The following is a 13621-nucleotide window of genomic DNA, read 5'->3' on the forward strand; positions in this document are numbered from 1 at the left end:
TAGAATATCTGGGATGGAAGGGCCTCGGGAGGTCATCTAGTCCAACCCTTTGTTCAAAGCAGGACCAACACCAGCTAAGACATTCCAGCCAGGGCTTTGTCAAGCTGGGCCTTAAAATCCTCTAAGGAAGGAGATTCCACCACCTCCCTAGGGAACCCATTCCAGTGCTTCACCACCCTCCTAGGAAAACAGTGTTTCGTAATATCCAACCAAAACTTCCCACTCTGCACCTTGAGACAATTACTCCTTGTTCTGTCATCTGCCACCACTGAGAGCAGCCGAGCTCCTTCCTCTTTGGAACCCCCCTTTCAGGTAGTTAAAAGCAGCTATCAAATCCGCCCTTATTTTTCTCTTCTGCAGACTAAACAATCCCAGTTCCCTCAGCCTCGCCTCATAAGTCATGTGCTCCAGCCCCTTAATCAGTTCTGTTGCCCGCCGCTGGACTCTTTGCAATTTTTCCACATCCTTCTTGTAGTGTGGAGCCAAAAACTGGACACAGTACTCCAGATAAGGCCTCACCAATGCCGCATAGAGGGAAATGATCACGTCTCTTGATCTGCTGGCAATGCCCCTACTTATACAACCCAAAATGCTGTTAGCCTTCTTGGCAACAAGGGCACACTGTTGACTCATATCCAGCTTCTCATCCACTGTAACCCCTAGGTCCTTTTCTGCAGAACTGCTACCTAGCCACTAGGTCCCTAGTTTGTAGCAGTGCATGGGATTCTTCCATCCTAAGTGCAGAACACTGCATTTGTCTTTGTTGAACCTCATCAGATTTCTTTTGGCCCAATCCTTTAATTTTTCTAGGTCCTTCTGTATCCTGTCCCTACCCTCCAGTGTATCTACCTCTCCTCTCAGTTTAGTGTCATCTGCAAACTTGCTGAAGGTACAATCCACACCATCCTCCAGATCATTAATGAAGATATTGAACAAAATTGTCCCCAGGACCGACCCTTGGGGCACTCCGCTTGATACCAACTGCTAACTAGACATGGAGACATTGATCATTACCCATTGAGCTCAACAATCTAGCCAGTTTTCTATCCACCTTATAGTCTGTTCATCCAGCCAATACGTCTTTAACTTGCTGGCAAGAATACTGTGGGAGACCGTATCAAAAGCTTTGCTAAAGTCAAGGAATAAAACGTCCACCGCTTTCCACTCATCCACAGAGCCAGTTATCTCCTCATAGAAGGCAATTAGGTTAGTCAGGCATGACTTGCCCTTGGTGAATCCATGCTGACTGTTCCTGATCACTTTGTTCTCCTCTAAGTGCTTCAGAATTGATTTCTTGAGGACCTGCTCCATGATTTTTCCAGGGACTGAGGTGAAGCTGACTGGCTGTAGTTCCCCGGATCCTCCTTCTTCTCTTTTTAAAAAATGGGCACTACATTAGCCATTTTCCAGTCATCTGGGACCACTCCCAATCACCATGAGTTTTCAAAGATAATGGCCAATGGCTCTGCAATCACATCCACTAACTCCTTTAGCTCCCTTGGATGCAGTTCATCTGGCCTGATGGACTTGTGCTCATCCAGCTTTTCTAAATAGTCCCGAACCACTTCTTTCTCCATACTTCTTTCATGTCCTCCCCACACTGTGCTGCCCAGTGTAGTAGTCTGGGAGCTGACCTTGTTTGTGAAGACAGAGGCAAAAAAATCATTGAGTACATTAGCTTTTTCCACATCCTCAGTCAATAGGTTGCCTCCCTCATTCAGTAAGGGGCCCACATTTTCCCTGACCTTCTTATTGCTAACATACCTGTAGAAACTCTTCTTGTTATTCGTAACATCCCTTGTTAGTTGCAACTCTAATTGTGATTTGTCCTTCCTGATTTCACTCCTGCAGCCTGAGCAATATTTTTATACTCCTCCCTGGTCATTTGTCCAAGTTTCCACTTCTTGTAAGCTTCTTTTTTGCATTTAAGATCAGCAAGGATTTCACTGTTAAGCCAAGCTGGTCTCCTGCCATATTTACTATTCTTTCTGCACATTGGGATGGTTTGTTCCTGTGCCTTCAATAAGGATTCTTTAAAATACAGCCAGCTCTCCTGGACTCCTTTCCCCTTCATATTAGCATCCCAGGGGATCCTACCCATCAGTTTCCTGGGGGAGTCAAAGTCTGCTTTTCTGAAGTCCAGGGTCCGTATTCTGCTGCTCTCCTTTCTTCCTTGTGTCAGGATCCTGAACTTGACCATCTCGTGGTCACTTCCTCTCAGGTTCCCATCCACTTTTGCTTCTCCTACTAACTCTTTTCTGTTTGTGAGCAGCAGGTCAAGAAGAGCTCTCCCCCTAGTTGGTTCATCCAGCACTTGCACCAGGAAATTGTCCCTAACACAGTCCAAAAACTTCCTGGATTGTCTGTGCACTGCTGTATTGCTCTCCCTGCAGATATTGGAGTTACTGAAGTCCCCCATGAGAACCAGGACCTGTGACCTAATAACTTCTGTTAGTTGCCTGAAGAAAGCCTCATCCACTTTATCCACCTGGTCTGGTGGTCTATAGCAGACTCGCACCATGACATCACCTTCTAAACTTAATCCAGAACTCTCCCACCTTTTCTGCCCTGCTGTCCTTTCTGAACAGTTTATATCCATCCATGACAGTATTCCAGCCATGGGAGTTATCCCACCAAGTCTCTGTTATTCCAATCACATCATAATTCCTTGACTGTGCCAGGACTTCCAGTTCTCCAGGCTTGTTTCCCATGCTTCTTGTATTTGTGTATAGGCACTTAAGATAATTCACTGATTGTCCCGCTTTCTCAATATGAGGCAGGAGTCCTCCCCTCTTGCTCTCTCCTGCTCATTCTTCCTCCCAGTATCCCATTTCCCCACTTACCTCAGGGGTCTGGTCTCCTTCCTCTGGTGAACCTAGTTTAAAGCCCTCCTCACTAGGTTAGCCAGCCTGCTTGTGAAGATGCTTTCCCCTCTCTTCGTTAGGTGGATCCCGTCTCTGCCTAGCACTTCTCCATCTTGGAACACCATCCCATGGTCGAAGAATCCAAAACCTTCTCTCTGACACCACTTGCCTAGCCATTCGTTGACTTCCACTATTCGACAGTCTCTACCCAGGCCTTTTCCTTCCACAGGGAGGATGGACAAGAACATGACTTGTGCCCACCCCTCCCTACTTGTGCCCACCCTTCCCTCCTGGAATGCTTGTGTGATGAATGGGCTGGTTGAACAGCTGGAAGATCAGAAGAGCTTCCAGGTAGATGAGGTATCTGGGACTCTGATTAGGCAGCACTCACACACCCAATGAATGGACACTGCATGGACACTGCCTGAGGTGGAGTGTGACCAACCAGATGCAGCAAAGTCATCTCTAGTCGCAGGCCATGAGGAGTGGGTCCTTAAAAGGGGAAGGGGCCATGTGCTCAGGAGAGCACTCACAAGGTTGTACCTCCCGTGAAGGCCCTTCACCTGGACCACCCAGTCAGTGGTTCGCCGCGTTGCAGTCCATGGTGCCTCGGGAAGACTTACCTTCATCGCGTCGTCCGCTGCAGCGCTGTGGGACACTTACCTTGAAGTATCCTGACATCTCCAGTGCAGTGCCGATCCTGGGAGCGTGAGTATGCGAGTGTGAATGTGACCCCCCTACTCTTTCTTTGGAGCTTAGCTATCAGTATAACAAACGTGCTGCTTTTTGTCAAACTCTAGTGAGTCATTAGTCCTCCCTAAGCTTCCTAGCTGACCCAATTTCGGGTAATGCTCACCATCCATATCATCTTCCTTCTAAGAGCTTCCTCAGCTGTTGCAGTAATGACTCAGAAAAGCCAGTAAGACAAAAGCCTCAATGGGCTCTTCCCAGGCAAACTCCCTCTTTTAGCCTCTCCACTGTACACCACTGTGCTTCACACAGAAAAATCAATCTAGCCTCACAGTGCCCACGTCAGTCTGATCTATATCACCAATGTACAGATGGCAAAACTGTCAAACACTGGGTGATCCTGCACCCATGGAACCAAGTGGCCTAGCTAGTGGTCTGTGGGAAGCTTACACCTGATTTTGAACTTGGAGAGGCTGGGGGTTTGTTTGAAGGCTGGAAGTGGGGGTTCAGGTAAGATATCTTTCAGGATGAGGTGCCCATGGAGTGTGGGTCATAATTGTTTGATGATACCACATATGGGTTCCAGTGCAAGGTGGTAGATGACCACTAGGGGTGTTTTATTTCTGTACTGAAGCAGGTTCTCTCAGGGTATTTGGATGGCCTGTTCTGTGACCTGCTGACATATCTCCATCTCCATCATCTTTCCCCCAGCTCCTCCCTCGACCTGTTTTTGGTGCCTTAGGCGGGGGGTCCTTCCGCACTCCCGGTCTTTGGGGCACTTCGGCGGAAGGTCCTGGAGCGAGTGGAAGACCCGCCACAGAATTGCCGCCAAAGACCCAATGCTCAGAAGGATCCCTTTCCGCTGAATTGTCGCCCAGGGCGGCCGCCCTCCCAAATCCTGGTGCCCTACGCGACCGCCTAGGTCGATAATATGGAAATGCCAGCCCTGGGGTAACTACAGTTCCTGAGAACAGTGAGGGTGTTTTGGCAAAGTCAGTCAGGCTGTAACATCTCCAGAGCCGCACCACCACCTGCAGAAGTTGGGATTCATTGGCTGAAACTGGATTCTCCAGGGACCAAAAGACAAAAAAATAATTTTGGGATAAATAACCTGAGTTTTCACTGACTCTGGGCCTTCTTTCTGATCCAGCAAATGGACAGAACCTCTGGTCCAAGAGTTCCCCAATGCTTAGGGAAGGGCTGCAAGGACTGGGCCTGCTGAGGCTCATAAGACTCAGTGCTTATTCCGAGCAAAAGCTGTTAGGAATTTGTGTCCCCAGAGAAACCCATGGGTCGGAGTTGAAGGGCTGCTCCCCGCCAGAGCTCAGTTCTTGTTGGAGTTGGGGGATCTCTGATGAGCTTGTTATCATGTGTGTAGGTGTCGTTGTTGTTTTTAATATGGTTTATCTGTATTGCATTTAGCTTACGAATAAATAAATGGTAACATAACTGTGGCAATTACACTGCTAACGTCTCTGAAGAGGAAGCAAACAGCCCAGCTTAGGCAGTCTGTCCTGTGGGGGTGGGGGGAGCTTTGCAGCTGATCTGAGACTTGTTACCTTCACTTTTGATATTAATCAGATCAGTGTCTCATCTCAGTACAGTATATAAGGAGGAGACGTGTCTGTGTCTGTGTGTCAAGATATCACAGCAGGAGACTGGCCCATCCGTTCTACATCAGTAAAACTGAGAGGAACTGAAGTGTTTCAGGACTAACGGTGAGAGATTTTTTTCTGGATTGTGGCTCATTAATTCATAGGTGCAACCAGGAGGGGATGAGGCTGTAATGGGGTGGGGACATGCCTTCCATAGGTTAGTCGGGGGCACTGTGCTGCAAGGAGCAAGTCAGGGGCTATTTAGGCAGTGTTGTGTTTCTGGGAGTTGGGGGGTACAATCTCAGTAGGGGGCACTGTGCCCCAAGGAGAGGTTGTTGGTCTCACAAGGGGTGCAATGCCCCAGGGAACATGGCAGGATGCTCAGCTGGGAGCACTGGACTGCAGGTAGCCACTGGCATGTTAATTAGGGGAGTTGTGCTGCAGGGAGTAGGATGATGGGCATCAGTTACGGGCATCGTGCTGCATGGAGTGGGGTGAGGGCTCAGGAGGGAGTGCTGTTCTGCAAGGAACTGGGCAGGAGGCTCAGTCTGGGGGGCCTGCTGTGGGGCAGGGGGCTCAGTACAGGTGCTGTGCTGCAGGGAGGCAGGGCTCAGAAGAAGGTCAGGAGGGGGCGCTGTGCTGCAGGGAGGTGGGCAGGGATAGATTAAGCAGCAAAAACCTTCCTTAACACAGAGAAAAGGTGCCCAGTGACACCTTGGGCCCTTCCAGAATGTCAAGTTCAGCAAAACTCAAATGTCTGAAGACCATGAAATGCAGCGTTAAGGTAAATGCTTTATCTTAGCTTTGCCTCACCCCACCTCCCCCACTCCCCGGTGCTACCAATAGCCACTGGGACTTGTCTGTGTGAACTCCAGCTGCAGTCACTGTGTGAGGTGTAGGTGTCCTGAATGGAGGAAGAATAAGCTGGAGCCGATTAGGAGAACTGTGACTATGATCTGAGGAGATCTGGGTCTGATTCCCCAGGTGTGTGATCAAAGGAATGAGCTGCCCATGGCCCCTGGAGCTTCCAGTCTGCACCGTTTCTATACAGAATTGAGCAGGTTGGGTCAGTAGCAGGGCACAGGGACTGTCAGCAGCGAGGTGGGAGATGAGCGCAGGCTGTGTGATTAGTGATGAGCAGGGGAAAGGACACGTCTAGGTGCTACCCTGGGTGCTAGGGTGACGGGGCTGGAAAAGGGGATGACGTGGTTTGAATGTTACAGGTGGTGTTCTGTCGGGGAGCAGGCTCAGTGTCTGAGCCTAGGACAAGTGCAGGGAGCGCCAGTGAATAACACTGACCAGGCAGAGTGGGCGTGGGCATGTTCTGAGCACAGGGGGCATCGCTCGAAGGGGGCAGAGCTAAGGTGATGTGGGCCTTTGCCCTAACTCTATTTCCTGCTTTTCAGAATTTGGAGTTCTGCTGAACTCACGGCTCTGGAAGGGCAGGAGCTCTCACTGGGCAACCTGAACTCTGCTTCAGTGCAGTTTTTGCTGTTTAACTTCCTAGTGTTTTAAACCGAAAGAGAAATGGTTGTCGGTGAGAGTTCGTGGCCATTTACACAGCTGTCGTCCCCGCCTAGGTTTGCAGGTGCCATGCTACTGTGTCTAGGTAATTATCAGAACACCAGAGTGTTCCATGGTGCTTTACATCAGGACATTTCAAACAGCTTTACATCATTATCCCCATTATACAGGTGGGAAACTGAGGCACGGGGAGGGGAACTGACTCGCCCAAGGTCACCCAAAGACCAGTGGCAGATCTAGGAATAATCCCAGTACAGGGGTCTCTCCATTAGGCCATACAGTTCCCATGTGATTCCTCAGGGCCCCTCCCCTCTCCTGTACATTGTGTTACAGTGTGGTGGGGATATGGTTAAGTTTTTGTCACGGTTAATTTTAGTAAAAGTCACGGACAGATCACGGGCAATAACCAAAAATAATAGGGGAGGGGTTGATGGGGGGCTGACTGAAGATTGAGCCACAGGGTTGGGGGGAAAGGGAGCCCGATCTCCCTGTAGGGGAGGTGAGGGTCCAGTACCTGCACATGGCAGCTGACAGCTCCAGGGCCTGTGGTGCCTCAGGGCCCTAAGTCACTGGCCAGTTGCCTCCAGGCCGTCCCCACACAAACCACCTGCAGCAGCTCAGAGCTCTGGGGCCCCTGCCATCTGACAGTTCCAGCCCCTCCACATCCCAGGGCTGAAGCGTAAAATGCCCCAGAGGTCTCTGAAAGTCCTGGAATCCATGATCTCTGTGACATCATTTTATCCTTCAGTGTTAATGGTCCTGCTGTGAAACGTTCCCAGTGTGTAGCTGTTAACAGGGCCAGGGAGAGAAATCTCAGCTGTGGTAGCTACAACTATGATTAAAGGCTGCCCTGCTGCAGGTATGGGACAGGGGCTCGTTATGGGTTGTTCTGCAGAGAGAGCATTAGTGAGATTCAGCAGAAAGCACCGTGCTTAGGGTGACCAGATGATAACTCCAAAATATCGGGATCGCCTTTTCAGTTGTTACACTCACCCAGCGACACTTCAGCCTTCAGTCGTTGACGGTCTTCAGTGGCATTTCTGTAGTGGGTAATAAACCTTGCTGCAAAATATAGGAGTGGGAGGCTCAGCACGGGGCGCTGTGCTACCAGTAGCGGGGCAGGGAGCTCGACGGGCAGTGCGGTGCTGCAAGGGGTGGGGTGGGATTTATACTGAAGGTGCTTTCCCCTCACAGTCTGTGCTGGCCCGAATGCCCCAGTATGGCGCTAAGGGTCACTGTGCTCAGTAGGGGGCACTGTTCCCCAGCCATCAGTGCTGGCCCCCATGGCACAGTGTGGTGCGTCCAAGGTTGCAAAAGTCCAGCTTAGCCTGTCTCACAAACGGTTTGCAAAGTGAGCAAAGCAGGAGACCAACAGATGGGCAGATGGGACTGAGGGAGGGAAAAGAGCTGGGCTCAGGCTATGGGCTCGGCCGGGCTCCGGTGAAGTCACAGGCTGGCACGACAATGAGCTGAGAGAGTCCAGAAATGGGAGGAACCTTCCACAGTTCAAATCCCCAGAGCGCCTTTGAGTGATTAACGTCAATGGGACTAGACCCATCCCCCCACCCCGATATTGTGTATCTGGGGGTCACTAAATAGGAGCATTGGGATGGGGGGACTGAGAGAAACAAGCCTCAACAGCAAGGCTGCCACCCCCACTGTCTCCTGGGACCCCAGGGTCCATCGTGACACCACTGGGCCTTGTTCTCCTCATCCTCAGAGACATGCTGACTAGAGCAGGTCAGAGAGGGAGCCACATGACACCACCAGCTCCAGCTGAATCTGCTAAACACCACCTGGGATGAGAGATGGATTCCTGCTGACCTCCTGACTATTCTCCTTCTCCATGTAACTTCTCCTTTTTGCCAGGGGTGACCAAAGGTCCCTAAAAGTGGGGGGGAGGGCACCAACGCCCAAACCATGGCCCGTCACCCCCATGCTGTCCCTACCCCCAAAACCCCTCCCCATACACTGCCCTTTCCCCCAACATCCCACCCTCACCCCTTCTCCCTGAGCCCCTGCCCTCGCTCTGCCTCTTCCCTGGAGGTCCCACTCCTGCGCTGCTTCTTTCCCCCCAATACCATGCCCCCACTCGCTCCTCTTTGCCTCCTCCCACCGTCGCTGAACTTTAACAGCTGTTAAAAAGTGAGAGGGCAAAACTCTTCCATTTTTAAATCTAATGGGGCCATGGCCTGCTGGTACCCCTTGTTCTGGCACCCCTGCCTCTCGCTTTCATGCTTCTGTAAGCAGAGTCAGGATGAGCTCTACCCTGACATCTGGTGGTGAATGATGGGAAGTGTGGAAAGAATTTCAGAGAGATTATTTGCATGGGCACGCCCTCATAGCCCAAGGCAGCCTGGGATGGTTATTTTGACAGCTCTGGGATCCCCAATTTCTCTGTTATTGGGGCAGGATAAATAAAGTGTTGCCACCTGATTATGTGAATGAGGAACTACCAGACTGCTTTATGACAGAGATGTCTCAATATAAATTAAGTGACACTTGCTAGACAAGGGACATGTGTTCCAATTCCCAGTGAATGGAGAGAGGTTGGGGAAGCAGTGTGTGCATCTGATGAGATGGATTCTGTTTTGAGGGTCTGGAACACAAATTGCACACCCTTCTCTCTTCACTGTTGAAGAGTAGAGCTAATTTTGATTCCATTAGGAGTCTATCTAGAGACTGCTGAGCTGAATTCATGTTGGGCCAATGGTGCACCAGCACCAGGGCTCCCACAAAGAGCTGAGCTGAGATCACTGAGGGCTGTGTTAACTAGTGAGGGAGCCTCAAGATCTATTGCTAAGCAGCTGGCAGAGTGGAGCAGTTTGCAGCATGTTGGAGCAGCCCATGGAACAGTGAGTGGAGTGGAGCGGTTTGTGGGGACGGCTGGAGTGGCTCACGGGTCGGTTGGAGGAGCGGCACAGCTGGTGGAGTGGAGCTGGTCGTGGTGAAGGCTGCAGCAGAACTCCACGGAGAGGTGGAGCAGCTGGCTGTGGCCCACGTAGGGTGCCCCTTAACATCCGGTGTGGACTCCCTCCCCCCATTTCCACCCAGTCTTGGGGAGGGGGGGGTAAAACTCTGCAGATAAACTTTTGAACTCTGGGGTGGCACTGACCAGAGACTTTTGGGTTGTTGGACTTTGGGGTGATTGGGCTTAAGACCCTAAGGGGGAAAGGACATTGCCAAACGTACTTGGAGGTGGGTTTTGTTTATGGTTTGTCTTATAATCCTGTTTGTGGTGTTTCTCCAGTGGGATGCTGCATTGTTTCCTTCCTTTATTAAAAGGATTTTGCTACACTCAGACTCCGTGCTTGCGAGAGGGGAAGTATTGCCTCCTAGAGGCGCCCAGGGGGGTGTGGTATGTAAGTGTCCCAGGTCACTGGGTGGGGGCTTGAGCCGGTTTTGCATTGTGTTATTGAAACAGAACCCTGGATACTGAATTCGACCCTTGTTGCTGCCAACTCAGAGGGGCAGAAGGGTTACACTTCCGCTGTCCATTTGCCTCTGTCTGCTAAGAATTCAGCTTCACTGGCCAAAACAATTCTACCCTTTGCATGTGGGCTGTGTGCCTGTGACCAATAAGGCAGCTAAAAGCTAGACCTTAAACAGCCAGATGCCAGCATGAGTTTGCCAGCTGTGGGAGAGGCTGGTCAAACCACGGGCTGGGCCTGTGTTTCTCCAGTCATGAGGCTGCAAGTGAGAATCAGCCCCAGAGACAAAAGCTGCATTTTCTCCCTTTGCTGCTCTTTCTTCTCCCCTTTTGTGTGTGTTTGTCTGGATTTACCTGAAACCAGACGGGGTCAGACTGTGACAACATCAACAGCAGCAGCCGCTCCAGCTCGTCTAAACTAACTTTCCCTCTTTCCCCCCACAGGACAATTCATAGCATCTCTGACGCCATCCTACAGACCGGCAAGCACGGGTTTCCCTGCAGCCACATAAGAACATAAGAATATAAAAATGGCCAGACTGGGTCAGACCAAAGGTCCATCTAGCCCAGTGTCCTGTATGCCGACAGTGGCCAGTGCCAGGTGCCCGAGAGGGAGTGAACAGAACAGATAATCATCAAGTGATCCATCCCCTGTCGCCCATTCCCAGCTTCTGGCAAACAGAGGCTAAGGACACCATCCCTGCCCATCCTGGCTAATAGCCATTGATGGAATAAGGGAGATCGTTAAAATGAAAGCCCCATTCATGCTTTTGCCCCTTTAGGCCAAGTGGTTCACCAGGATTTGCAGGGCTGTTTGCACTGGGAGGAGAAATCAAAGGTACAAGACAGGTCTGGGCTAGGTGTGATCTTGTCTAGTTACACAGAGCGCACATACTGTCCTGATTTGCTGAACACAGCAGAAACAAACAGCCGCAGGCAATTTCCTTGATCTGAAATCTCCACAGCTGCTCCTCCAGTGCGCTCTGTGCCCATGAAGCTCTGTCTCTCTGCTTCCTCTAAGGGCTGGTCTACACTAGAGTTAGGTCGACCTAATTACATCCTGTGCGATGTAATCAAGCCGACCAAAATCCCAGTGTGGACACAGCCAGGTCGACAGAAGAGCTAATGAGACTGACACGAGGGCAGGGGGTATTCCAAGGGTCACAGGAAGGGAGGAAAATGCCCTTTCTTTCTTTCAAGACCCTTATTGTGGCCCAGTCTCCTCACACACACACCCTGTGTCTCTCTTCTGGAAGCTCTAGGAAGAGACTCCTGCTCTATATCAGAGGTGGTGTGGAGAGCAGCAGGCTTGAGGGGTCTGGGGTTATTGCTCCCTTCCCTGTCGACTTGCTGATATCTGCAAGGTGAGAGAAGCCCCAGCAGACCGATTGGGAGCCATTACCCATTCCAAGCACTTCATGCGAAACTTCTTTCTCTAAGGGAATTCTTTGATGTCTTGTTGAGAAAATACTAATCCTTTCCTGGGATCTCATGTGTCACACATTGTCTGGGCCCTTCTGTCCCCAGGAAAGCAGAGAGCTATCTCTTCTGGCATTCCTATGGGGGCAGAGTTAAGGTTATGTCCTTGTGGTGAGGGGAAAGTGTCACCTTAATTCTGCCTCCCCCTATTCTTGCCCAAACTCCCACTGCACCATCGCATGTGAGCTGACGTCTATCTACTGTCTAAACTAACCGTCCAAGGAATATCTCATTGTTTTCTTCCCAGGCAGGCTGAGCAGTGCACTGCAGTTGCAACAGCAGGAGCAGACGCTGAAGAGCTTCCCAAGATACCTGAAGAGGATATGGAAGGACTGAAGGCTGCTGTTTGGAAAGGAAACCTCACCGAAGCAGCTGCTAAAGCGAAAAAGGCTCTGGAGAGGGTTGATAAAATCCCTCTCAACATTGCTGTCACGGGGGAGGCGGGCTCTGGAAAATCGTCCTTTGTCAACGCCATCCGGGGCTTAGGGGATACAGATAATGGTTCTGCTGTAATAGGGATAACTGAAACGACAATGAAGCGCATTGCTTACCCACATCCTAGATACCCAGATATAATAGTCTGGGATCTGCCAGGGATCGGGACCCCAGCGTTTAAATCAGACACGTACCTCAAGCAGGTGAAGTTCAGCCACTACGACTTTTTCATCATCATCTCCAGCCCCTGCTTGACATGCAACGACATTAGCCTCGCCCAGGAGATCCAGAGACTGGGGAAGAAGTTTTACTTTGTGCACTCCAAGGTGGATCTGGATTTGACAAATAAAAAACAAAATGGTGACAAGGAGGGAACCCTGAAGTGGAGTAATGCTCCCACAAACAGGCCACATCACTACAGCGAGAGTGCGATCCTCAAGGCCATCAGAGAGAAGTGCATCAAAGGCCTGAAAGAAGCAGGGGTGGCCTCCACACAAGTTTTTCTTATATCTAAATGGGACTTGGGCAAGTACGATTTTCCCAAATTGCAGAAAGTGCTAATGGATGAGCTCCCCAGTCACAAGAGACATGCTTGTCTACAATCCCTGTCCAACATTGTTAAAGAAACTTTGGAGAAGAAAAAAAAACAACTGCAAACGCAGATATGGTTGAAAAGTCTGGTGTCATGTGGAGTCGCTGCTATTCCTATCCCAGGTCTCTCCATTGTTTGTGATGTTGCCATGCTGGTGACGTCCCTGAAAGAGTACTGCAGGGATTTTGGCCTTGATGAAAACTCTCTCGCTGCACTAGCTAGACAGGCTAACAAGCCCATTGCAGAGCTGAAGGCCGTTATAAAGTCCCCACTGCGTGAGGAAATAACAAAAGATCTTGTAATTGAGATACTGACCAAGTTCGCAACTGGGGCAGTGCAATATACTACACTTTTTTTAAAATTTATACCTGTGGTAGGTGCTGTGATAGGTTCTGCGGCAGCTGCAGCAGTTGCTCTCCCTACCACAAAGATCATGCTGCAGAATTTCCTGGATGATGTTGCTGCTGACGTTGCACGAGTTCTGGAGGTGGTTATGGAGGGAGAAGTTTCAAACTTAGAGAGAAAGCACAAAAACATCTGCACCCCCTGAAAGTAAGAAACATCAGCTCGTGACTGAAAGGATCAAAGTAAAGACCCTGTCCTGGCTGGAGCTTGGAGCTCAAAGCTGTGGGAAGTCTTATGAAATTGCTGCCTTTCCGCATTCAGTGTGAAACTTCACCATAACTGAGCTCTGAGCTCTGTTTCCACTGAGGTCTCCCACCCACCATGATATATTGAATTTAATTCAGCCATAAAAGGGGGGGGGAATCCTGACTGACCCTGTTCTTTGCTTTGTCTTCATTTCCCCAGCAAAAGAGGCCAAGTTGTGATAAAGCTCCACAGGGTCCCCAGTGCCTCACGCTCTCTGCAGGGAGCTCAGGGAATGGTTATTTCAGGCCCCAGCTGAGAGCAGGGCCATGGCAGAGCCCATCGAACTCTTCACTGGGAAATGACAGGGAGCGACACCAACAATGACTCGTTCTAGCCACAGATTTTCCATTTCTTGTTCCCA

The 13621-nt window shown here is 50.4% G+C and overlaps 2 protein-coding genes across 2 annotated transcripts in view; both read left to right on the forward strand.

Moving 5' to 3' along the window:
• The first annotated feature begins 5136 nt into the window (after window positions 1-5136).
• The window catches only part of LOC127037954 (interferon-inducible GTPase 5-like), a 147369-nt gene continuing 138884 nt past the window's right edge, over window positions 5137-13621 (forward strand). Inside the window, exon 1 of the mRNA XM_050930175.1 lies at window positions 5137-5186. The gene's annotated coding sequence lies outside the window, so the exon portion shown is untranslated. The remainder of the gene's footprint in view (window positions 5187-13621) is intronic.
• The window catches only part of LOC127038369 (uncharacterized), a 31836-nt gene continuing 29482 nt past the window's right edge, over window positions 11268-13621 (forward strand). Inside the window, 2 exon segments of the mRNA XM_050930946.1 lie at window positions 11268-11467; window positions 11830-13156. Coding sequence (XP_050786903.1) covers window positions 11283-11467; window positions 11830-13156 — 1512 coding nt within the window. The 5' untranslated portion in view covers window positions 11268-11282.

The sequence above is a fragment of the Gopherus flavomarginatus genome, chromosome 20 (assembly GCF_025201925.1).
Source record: "Gopherus flavomarginatus isolate rGopFla2 chromosome 20, rGopFla2.mat.asm, whole genome shotgun sequence".
NCBI lineage: Eukaryota > Metazoa > Chordata > Testudines > Testudinidae > Gopherus > Gopherus flavomarginatus.